The 11,412-nt window shown below is 39.3% G+C and overlaps 1 protein-coding gene and 1 long non-coding RNA gene across 2 annotated transcripts in view; one reads left to right on the top strand and one right to left on the bottom strand.

The window, feature by feature from the left end:
* Positions 1-11,412, bottom strand: part of LOC113026780 (uncharacterized) — a 72,708-nt gene that overhangs the window by 7,738 nt on the left and 53,558 nt on the right. The window lies entirely within an intron of this gene.
* On the top strand, positions 1,913-11,398 carry ice2 (interactor of little elongator complex ELL subunit 2). Its single transcript, XM_026175910.2, has 16 exons — positions 1,913-2,053; positions 3,324-3,425; positions 3,522-3,873; positions 3,975-4,094; positions 4,197-4,331; positions 4,554-4,670; positions 5,029-5,188; positions 5,923-6,104; positions 6,196-6,976; positions 7,078-7,247; positions 7,328-7,457; positions 8,538-8,622; positions 8,822-8,872; positions 10,354-10,597; positions 11,071-11,132; positions 11,214-11,398. The coding sequence occupies exons 1-16, from the start codon at positions 2,040-2,042 to the stop codon at positions 11,254-11,256; spliced, it is 2,748 nt and encodes a 915-aa protein (XP_026031695.2). The 5' UTR covers positions 1,913-2,039; the 3' UTR covers positions 11,257-11,398.

Raw genomic sequence — 11,412 nt, 5'->3', positions numbered from 1 at the left:
AAAAGTTAAACCGCACGTTCTGCCGTTACTTAATCAGAGTGACGAGCCTCACTCCGCTAGAAACTTTTCTTAATGACTGAATTATGTGGACAATACCCAGATCTAAATAAATCTGTGGTGACTAAAAGAATGCAAAATCTGAAGCTTCTCCAGAAATCTGGATAATCATTTCACTTGTATTAATTATTTTAATGAATGACTCTTTATACATTTTTCATTAAATGTTTTCCATGTAATACATTTTAGATTTTGATTAAGCATTATTAACTGCAAAACTGTGGAATAATATCCAACATTTCAGATTGTTTTTCTATATGTGCTTACAGTCATGTGAACTCTATGCAGGCCTGTGCAAAGTTAAATGCACCCTTGTTGCTTCCATAGGAGTTTAGAGGCTCATCAAATGCACTTAATTAACTGAGCATCAGCAAATGTGATCACCTCTATAAAAGCAATGATGGCAGTTTTCTGACCTGCAGCATTTCGTTGTGTGTTAATACAACAGCATAATCTTCACAGGTGTGGACATCCTAACAAATGCAAACCTCAGAGAAAAGAAAACAAGAATTACTCAGACTCTACAGGACTCAGTATGTTAAATATTAAAGTTTTTGACAGTACAATTAGAAAAAGGCTGAATATTTATGGCTTGTTTGGACGGGTGGCCAGAAGAAAGACTTTTCTCCCTAAAAACAACACGACAGAATGCCTTAAGTTTGCAAAGCTGCATCTGAACAAACCACAAGACTTCTGGAACAAAGTCTTCTGGATAGACAAGATCAAAGCGGAGATGTTTGGCCATGCACAGCATCACTTTTGGTGAAACACAGCATATCAGCACCAACACCTCATACTAGCAGTCATGCACGGTGGTGGAGTCCTGATAATTAGGGCTTGTTGTGCAGCCACAGGACCTGGGAACCACGAACTCCTCTGTACAGTGTACTGAGTGGTATTCTAAAATATGAGGTAATCTGTCTGATTGCTGAAGTTGGGGATGGCAAGAAGACAATGACCCCAAGAACAGCAGCAGGTCTACACCAGAAAGGCTGTAAAAATAAATTAATCAAGGCATTGCAAATGGGACTTTAACAGAGCTTTGCCTGCAAATCAATGAACTGAAGCAATTTTGTAAAGAAGAGTGAGCAGAAATCCTTCAACAATGATTTCTTCAAGTTATTGCTGCTAAAGGTGGTTCCTCGGGCAACAAAATATCTATATGGACGCCAGAGTTCAATGGAAAAAGCAAGTCTCTTGATTTTAGAAAAGACCAATAGAAGGGTTTAAGTTTGTCAAATGTTAAATAGTGCTATTACTTTTGGTGTTTTTGATCTTAGTTTTCATACACCTCAGCAGAGTAGTGGAGCATGTAAGCTGCATTCAGGTTAATGCCTGAGACCGCTGTGGATATGAGCAAGAGATCCAGATAGGTCTCCCTATAATTATCTGTACTAGAGCTGGGACTCGTATCTCCAGATATAATAAGATTTTACAGACCCCAAGATAGCAACTAACAGCGGTCTCAGAAACCACACAGAGACGGGGCTCAGAACTGGACAGCAAAGGTTCTTTGGACATTATTATTACATGAAGGGAATTACCTGCTCGTAGCAAAATTAGAATACAGCATGCTCTTTTCCCCTCACTTTGCTGAAAAAAGGTCTTCCTTAATTCAAAGTAAGGAGAGTTATTTGTAAACAGACACCATGGAGATGTTTTAGGCTGTTGGCGTGAACACACATTCAAGTGTATTTTTCTCTTTCATAGATGGGCAGGGAAACTGTTACCGAGCACTAAAGCAAAGCTGCAAAGAAATGTCATCTTATTTGTAACCAAATACACACACACACACAAATAATAAAATCGATTGATTAATAGTTACCATCCGTTAGGGGGCAGCAATGCACACAGAGCGGTTAATGTCAGCAGAATTTTACCAAGACGAATACTGTCGCTCAACAAACGTGTGTTAGCCAGATAACACTAAAGTTAACAGACAGTAGTGCAGTTTTTCCTGTGGACCGCTGTCACAGACCACCATGGAGCTCACATGGTACGTAGCATTCTCACTGCCACTGGTTTCTGTCCTTTGAATCCTTGTGGATATTATTTGTCAGCTTGAGCTAAGTACGCTCGCTACATCAAGTAAGGATTAGCACATGCTGGCTAACAGGAGTTGAGAGAGCTCACTTACGCTTTGTGCGGCGTTGACTTAACGTTATTTATATGGACTCAAATCCCATTTAGTGGCTACCTTAGGAGTAAAACCTTTAATGTTTAACTCCGAACAGGAGCCGAAACATGTGCTTACAAAACGAGGCTGCACCATGTTATTTATCCTTGGCTAGCTGTCTGTCAAGCTGCTTAAATAAGACAGGAAGTTAGAGAACTGTTAGACACTTCCACCATTTAAAAAAAAAAAAAAATCTAAATAAATGTTGTTTTACCAGTTAAAAAAATAATGTTGTTTCTATATTATTTCGTTTTTCTCGCTCATTTTTCCAGTATGCTGATACCGTTAGCTAAACACTAGATTTTGTATTGTTTGTACCTGACGTTACAACTTTAATATTTTTTTAATTTTTTTTTAAATTTATAATCAGTTCTGTTCAAGAATTCATTATAACAACAACAAAACAACTTTTATATTTTGAAAGGGAAAACAGGAAGTTGCACCTGAGAACAGCTGCGCAACATTTCTCTCAGAGAAACACGTGTTTCACTTTGTTTACTCTCTGTTTGGCGGAAACGTTGATTTGATAATAATAAGACTTATACCAGAATTAGAATTATATTTGTGCAAAAAAATAGTGCATTAAAATATATTTTAATATTTCGTTTATTAAAGTAACTGAAAAATGAAATCAAATTGTGTATATATTACATTTTTTGGATATATTGTGATATTGCTATTATTATCACTGGGATTTAAAAAAAACATCCATAAGTTAAATATGAAGTTGGGGTATTTTTTTCGAAACTTTGAGTCAGATACCTTGAAATTGCGACACTAAGTCAAACCTTTAAGAAAATAACTTCAGAAGGTGTTTTCCCCCCCCATAGTCAGTAAATTTTATTTATAAAATACTTTTTTTAAAGTGAATATTGAATATTTATACTTTTGTTAATTATCTGTCAGGTGGCTTTTTTATTTCTTTTTGTCTTACATAAACAAGTTTATCTACCGTAGTAATCAATATTTTTTAATATACAACAGCAATATAAAAACACCAGTTAAATTCTAGAAACGTTTGGCACTTTGGACGGGTTTAATAACAACATAGGGTCTCTAATATCTTTTATTTTTTCATTTTAAATTGAAGGGAAGACCACCCAGTTCCTGAAGGACCTTTCTTTTCCAGAGATGTTTATGACAAATATTCCCTTGCACCTAATATCAGAGAACTGTGGGCCTTTCTCCGAGGGTATGCCATTAAATTAACAGTTAAAGTAAACTATAATTTCAAGTGCATTTACACTATCTGTTTATTCTACTCGTGTTTTCATTCTCCTTCTTCAAGTCCTGTAGAGAATGCCAAAGCCAAACAGGAGTGTGATGATGGGGCTGCAAAAGTCTCCCGCTCTCCTTCCACAAATGAAGCTGCAGAGTTTAAAGACAACAGTTGCATCAGCAGCCAAGCATCCTGCTGGGACAGCTGTGATAGTGAGGATCTAAGTGCAGACAAAGCCGTTGAAAGAACAGGAGACTTTGAGGATACCAAAAAATCAGGAGCAGAGCAGAAGCAGATTAAGAAAGATGCTCCCTTTCCCGAGCCCAGGCTCCCTTATCCCTGCCTGTCCAACATTTCTAGCAAACAACAGGAGACATTTCTTGGTTTTTTAATGAATAAGAAAACCAAGGATCCTCCAGAGGTATCAGCATTTGCATCTTAATGGGAGCTTAGTCCTGGTAGTTGTAATTCCATTACTTGGGGAAAAAAGACCCTGATTTTTTGTTTGCTTGTTTTTTCCAGGTCTTAAAGGCACGAGTGAACAATGAAGTGATGCACTTCAATAGCTACCTCCAAGATGTGGCTAGAATGTGTGCTGATGACTACAATTTCATATCACAAGGAGCTATGCAATATTCAGAGGTACTGATACTCCATCAGTTGCACCTCTCGTTAGCTTTATGTGGTTTAGTTCATAAGCAATGAAACACAAACCCTAATTGTTTTTTCTTTGTTGTTTTTAAGGAATTTTTAAGGAGCTGTTTGGAATGCATTAGGACGCTTCCCCAGTTCTACCAGATCCACGAGCTGACCAGTTTAACAGGAGGGACATTCGATCCAGGGCTGGCGCTGACCTTTGAAAAACAGCTGCTGAATATGGTAATGTACATCTGCAGCCGCTTTTCAGTCTCAGCAGTATCAGACTACAGCCGTATATAATTTAGTTGTTCAGAAATTAAAATGTCTTTTTTTTTCCTTGTTTAAAATTTTTTTATCATCACTTTGATACCTTCTCAGCTTCAAGTGTTGAATTGCAGAATCAGTTTTTTTGCTGTTGATTAAGTTTCTCTATTACCATATTTCTTCCCTTTATTTCTCCAGGGCAGTGTGAATATTACAGACCACAAGATAGTGCCTGCTGATGCACAACTTGCATGGGATTATCAGAGTGTTTCATCAGAGAATCCTCCAGCTAAAAAGGCTAAGGACATGCATGCTGTAAGCAATTGTCTCACTTTTTGTAATTGCTCCATCAAAGTAAGCCACAGACACGTTTTACTGCTAGAATGAGATTCATGACCTCAGGTCTATTGAAATTCTCTTTCGCCTCTTGCAGTTTTCACCAAAGACACCAGAGGGTGTTCATGTCTTGCTCAGCAAAATTAGACCTTATTGCATTTTTCTGAAAGATGCCAGGTCACACATGTTAATGTCAAACCCCGTTTAACTGTAGAAAGTTGTGTATCCACCTGTGTTTGTTTGACTGATACAGAAGATTTTCTCATGTTCTGGTAGTGTGATTTATTTATTTTTGTGTGTGTGTGTGTGTGTTTTGTTTTTTCCCCTCCCTCTCCAGACTGTCAGTGGTGATGGGAATGCTGAGAAGCTCTGTGCTTGTTATGAGCCTCATGTTTGTTTGACTCGAGATGCCTTGGTCAGGCTGCTGGACAACCATGGCCCTGAATTTGTGGAGCAATGGGAACTGCCTGTTTGGGTCAAATTAAACCAAGGAAAAGGTACAGCACACATCACATGCTGTCGTACTGGAAGTTAATTAGAGCCAGTTTAAGTTTTACTTCCAGCAATTAAAAATGTGCTATCATGGTGAAGCGAGAAAAAAATATAGATTACCCTTTTTAAACTTAACAGGTTTTAAATTAAATTCTGTTTTGAAGAATATAGGGCATATTATGACCTAACAAAAACATGCTGCAGAATTGAGCTTCATAGGATTACCAAAAAGGAAAAGAGCAGAAGACATGTTCACATTTTTTAAAAGTGAGAAATAAATTATATGTTTATGAGACACATAGAGTATCTAATACCTCATTGATGCTCACTGTTGTCACCTTCATGAAGTGTGGTGTGCTGCAAAAGTGACGTCACAACTGCTGGCACGCATTACTTTAGCGTTATTTTAGCTTGCTGTGCACCTTTTGTAGTTTTGTAGCCTTGTGCGCGTGCCAGTCATTACTTCCATTTCACTGAAATGTCAGTACAGGAGCTCACAAATTTGAAGAACCTGTAACAACATTGCTGTAACAGCTTGAAAAGATGACACTTCCTGGCAAAAACTGGCAAAAATGTCTTTGCTTCCTGCAACAAGACTGTGAGGACATCACAGTCGGTGCACAGCACAGCCAATGTGGTGACCATAAACTAGGCATTAGGTAGCTATTGTGTGTATTGATGTTATATATGGCCTGACGGTGGTACTGTTTCACATGGCCCTTTTTATTCTTATTCACAGTCGGTAATCAGAAGAAGACTGTGTATATAGACTCGCCACTCCTGAAGACTGAAATGACAGTAAGAGAAAGGAGTCATATCTATCATGAAGAGAGTTTGAAGCGGTCCATCAAGAAGAATGGAAGTAAAAATGTGTTCCATTTGATGACAGAGCTTCCTGTAAATAAGCAGAACCCCTCACAGGTATGTTTATGTGTAAATTAACTGTGGTAGTGGTGGTGTTATCTGGTCTTATTTCATTAGAGCAATTCTTCTTCTTCTGTTTCTGACATAGGAAATTTCCCAGAGGAGTGAAGTTTCTCTGGAAAACAGTGGTCTGGATTTTGAGGTGGATCTCACCGACCTGGAGACATTTGGAGAGACGTCAAAGTGTAAGAAGATCCCAGATGAACAGGGTGGTTATATTAAAAGTAAAAAAGATAGAGGGTCCCCACTTTCAAAAAAGATTAAAACGTTCAGTGAAGAGATGAGCAGCTCCTCAATAAAAACTAACGACTCTGTGTCAGAGCCAGCTCAGCAGGTTTTGAGTGAGCACATTCAACCAGGGACTGAACAAGCAAGACAAGACCCTGCCCTGCAAAGTGATGAAGACCAAGCTTTTACTGGAGACTCGGATGATGAGAAACTGGTCATTGATGACTCGATGTCTCCAGTGAACACTGTCCCAAAACAAAGTAAACCTCAAACTGTAACGTGCTCTGCAGACCCTCCAGTTGTTCCTGCTTCTGAGTCCACCCCTGAAAGTTCAGAGATGTCTTCCCCTCAAAGAGTTACAAGGGCCAGACGGCAAACCAAAAGAGCAAAGGATTCTGGGGACCAGCTAGGTGAGATCCTGCGCATGCAGACAGCCATGTTCAAGTCTGCCAACGAGATGGCCAAATGCTCTGCTAAGTCGCCCACCCGATGTGCAGGGCCATCAGTTCACTCTCATCCAACATTGCTGGTTAAACCGTGTGTGTCTTCATTTTTGGAGAGAAACCAGAGCAAGGATGGCGAAACCTGTGTGGTTCCCCCCAACTCTTCATCCCTCAGTGCTGACACTAAAGAACATAAAAGTTAGTGTTGATTGATTTTCAATATGGTGGTTTAATTTCTGTGTGACGTGATTACCATGCAATGCTTCATTGACTCTCTGCTCCTTTATTGACCCCCTCAGAGCTTCTTTCACAAGACCTGCAGGCTACAACAGAAGATGAGCAAGATTACGAGGTTCCTGTTGAGGGCAGCCTGTTTTATAAACTCTACAGTCTGCAAGACTTGTTACTCATGGTGCGCAGCTCTGTCTCTCTGACCCACACGAGAAAAGTAGGCAGCAGGAAAAACCAGGTATAAACATTCATTCTGTATATGCACAATCCTCAGAATGAGATTTGTTTTTAATATTGACATTTGATCTGTCCCAATAGCATACACCAGTGCATGTCTTGCCTAAGCTGGAGTACCAGTTGTGTTATGGTGTTGAGTGCCTAACCAGGAGCGAGGTATGCAACTTGTGGACAGAGACTTTGCTTCACTCCAGCACAGTATCTTACATAGGTAACGTTTTTATCCTTGTTACTTTCAAACTTGTTGCTTTGAGATACTATTAAAATGATGATGGTTATGTTCCACACATGGTTCTAAATTGAGCTAAAGGAGGGACCCTTTGGCTTTCCTTTTTTTAACCTCGTTGCCAAGGAAATAGCCAATGTATCATTTAGACAGCTTAAAACAGGCCACAATACAATCAGTGGGGCAGATCCTTCCACAAACCAGAGAAATAGTCTTCAGATGACTCATCGTCCTCCTCTGACTGTAATGGTTAGGTTTACTTAGTTGCCATAGCTACAGCCACATGTGATCATGTGTTATTACAGTGAATGCAGTGTGCAAAGCTAAGCTAAGTGTTGTTTTGGGCTTGAGTTGCATTGTCAGTGTCTCTGTGCTGCTTATCTATGACTCAAGATTCGGGGAAAGACTGCACCTTTTGTCTGTGCTAGGTTCACTGAACTGACTCATGTAATCTTGACATGCATGTTCTGTGTTCCTTTTGCCTATTGGATTAATTAAACACCTTTATAGTTCACAAAAGGTACACACATTGGCACAAGTTTCATATGTTCAGCTTCACTGCTGTAAATGTAGCCATTCAAGAGAATGGCTAACAGGCCTGTGTGGCAAAATAATGTCTGGTTTTGCCACTAGTGGTAAGAACATTGAGCTATATGAAATAAATAATATCCCCCAGCTATTGAAATTATATGGTGCTAATAGACTTCCTTATTTACTTGGCTCTTTGTGGTTTATCATGTGGTTTGTCATGGGGCATTCTGCTATTGTGTATTTATGGCTGCTGTTGTCAGCTCTAAAACACTCTGCAAATGAAGGAAGACACTGCTGAAATATGCAGGCCTTTCCAGCTGGAGTGGGAGGCAGGGAAGGATCAAGATGAGAGGGGGCCAACGAGCATTTCTTAACACCCACTCAAGCTGGTTAACAATGCTGGCAAATCACCACAGACTAATTACTTTGTGAGCACCAGACATAGCACGGATGATGAAGTGAAGCTCTTGATGTGCACACTAGCTCTTGTTGTTCTCTCAGTTTGTCTTTCACCCTGTCTCCATGACTCTGTAGCGCACATCAATGCACACACATCAAAAGTAGCTCTGCTGCGAAAGCTGCCTGATGACTGGAAGCAGAACGTCTCCTGTGGGTTCAAGTGAGTGTTGTTTCTACAAATGTGTGTCGATAAAAAGGATTAAGCTAATCATCTCAGAATGATTGTGTTACTTAAGATTTCGAGTTTGTCTTCTTGAGTTTCAGTCAGTGTTGATAATCCAGGCCTTTTCATCACCTCTGAATCTGTTAGATGCCAAGTAAAGCAGATAGACTGAAACTTGCTGATGTCTCTTTTCCAGGCTTTCCAAGTCATTAAATATACTCCACCACCTACTGAAAAAACTTACTGGGTAAGTTGTTGCTGACACAAATTATATTATTACTATTTTTGTTTGTATATTGTTGTCATTGAGATCCTCCACCCAAATTTTATTTGATAATTGTAAGTGTGTGCACAGATTTATTAAAATGTACAAACATACATGCAGATACATTATATAAAGCAAAAACAGAGTTTATATAATTCTATCACACTTGAAAGTCAATATTTGGTGTGACCGCCTTTATAATTCAATACAACCTGGATGAACTCTTGGGCAAACTTTCTTTTCATTTCTTTAAGCAGTCTCCAGGAATCGTCCTCCAGGCCTCTTGAAGGACATTCAAAGCTCTTCTTTGAATGTCGGCTGTCTTTTGTTTTATTCTCTGTTAACATGATCCCACATCTTCAGTAATGTTGAGGCCCGGCTTCTGGGGAGGCCAAACCATGACTGATAGAGTTCCATGGTGTGTTTTTCCTCTCCAGTTAAGCTTTTACTGCAATGACGATGTGCTTATGGTCATTTTCATGCTGGAAAAGGTAGCCAGTTGCCAATCAGACTCTTTCCAGATGGTATGGATATAATATCTGACAGCTCTTTTCTATCTTTTGTTAATCTTAAACCATGACTGAGCCTTCACCATGCTTTAGAGCAATAAGACCCCTCCTCCCTCCCTGAGTACTTTTTTTTTTTTTTTTTTTTTTTTTTTTTTGCTTGCCCCATTTGGTTCCTTAGCCATCAGAATTGTTGTCTGAAGACCAACAAGGATACCCAATGGATTTACTTTGCCAAATGGATCATCGTGGCATTGCCGTATTGGTCCATTTGATCGACCTTTGTTTTTATTATTTATTATATTTTATTTTCAGATGTTACAGACGGGACAGACATGAGTGAGGGATCCCTCCTTGAGTACTGACACTAATGAACACAAAAGTTGATGTCGATTGATTTTCAATATGTTGGTTTAATTTCTGTATGACTTGGTTAACATAACAGTGCATCATTGACTTCCTGCTCCTTTATTGACCCCCTCAGAGCTTCTTTCACAAGACCTGCAGGCTACAACAGAAGATGAGCAAGATTACGAGGCTCCTGTTGAGGGCAGCCTGTTTTATAAACTCTATAGTGTTTGGTTAAATGTTGATGAATTGAATGTAAAGTCTATACCCCAAGGAGTTTTTTTTTTTTTTTTTTTTTCAAACTTGCTCATCACCTTCAGGTTATCAGAAAGTTGGCTATTGATTTGTAAAGCTTTGTTTAAGCCGATGAAGTGTTCACACTGTTCGCTCTGGCTGCCTCGGGCTAAAACTGTGACGCAAGTCTGCCTTCATGTTTGCGCTGGAGAATTACTCAATCAGAGAATTACTCAATGACACTCGGTACATGTGTCAACTTCTTTGTCAGCGCTTCATTCTTCATCATTTCTTCCAAGAATGGAGAAATCATTGCAGTGCTACAACATGTTTCTGTGAGTGACACAGTCTCAAGGACTTTGTTTGCTTTTGTAGGTTAGAGGAAGGACGATACCTGATTGCACATAAATCGGGGGAACCGTTTGTGACCATCCTCAAAGCAGCACATGGAAAAGGGAATCTGGGGGGATACGACCTGCATCAGGCCCACAGCTCTGTTCCACAACCCCCGGCCTTTGGCTTTGTGCCTTGGATACCTGTTGATCCAGCTGTAGTCCTGCCCTTCCACCAGCAACATGGAAGGGTCCCCTGCACCTTTCCACCAACACCCATTGTGAAGGTTTGTATTCATGTTTTCGCTACAGTTACCCTGTTAATTCAAAACATTATAGGGAAAAAATCTCCACAACAACAGACATGTGGCCCAGGTTAATAAAGAGCAACAAGAGGAAAGGTTGCTATGTTTATATTAATATCTAGGAAGTCCCCACCCCCACTCCAGAGAATTTGTAAAAGCAAAAATAACTCTTCTAACAAGTTGAACCAGAAGCTGCCTCATATTTGTTAATGGCAAAGCCTAAAACTAACAGCAGGGACAAATACTGAGAAGAGTTATTGGCTTTTCTGGTTTAGATTCTGAGACATTCATTGGAGGTCTGTCTGAAATTTAACATAGCAAATAGCTGAACGGCATTCTTTATTCACTTACCGTAACAGCTTTTGGTAAAACAAGTTTTCAGCCAAGCAACTTTGAGCACTCAGTCCTTCTGAAAATGACAAATAAACATATTCTCTTATTGTCCATCCTACCAGAAAACCAATGGAAGCAACAAGAAGACGTGCAAGCAGAAGAAACGTACAGCCAAGCGTAACACGTATGTGAAAAAGCTAATTCAAAAGTCGTTTTAAGATCCCTTTGTTAATGTATTGTCATATAACTTCATGATTTGCATTAGGAGAGCTGGAGGAGGAGCTGCACATGCATGCCTAAAGAAATAAAAGCAAAGTCCTTAAATTATAAATGTGGATCCTGATGCACTTTTATTCTATATAACCTGTAATTTTGTTCAAAGGTATGTTTGTATGTATTTTGTTTACTTTTTGTGTGAAAAAGAGTTAATAAACTGAAAGTGATTTATAACGTTCGGATGTTTT

Source organism: Astatotilapia calliptera, chromosome 7, assembly GCF_964374335.1.
Source record: "Astatotilapia calliptera chromosome 7, fAstCal68.1, whole genome shotgun sequence".
Lineage (NCBI taxonomy): Eukaryota > Metazoa > Chordata > Actinopteri > Cichliformes > Cichlidae > Astatotilapia > Astatotilapia calliptera.
Note: the sequence above shows the minus strand (reverse complement) of the source record. Positions and strands in the feature narration are given on the sequence as shown.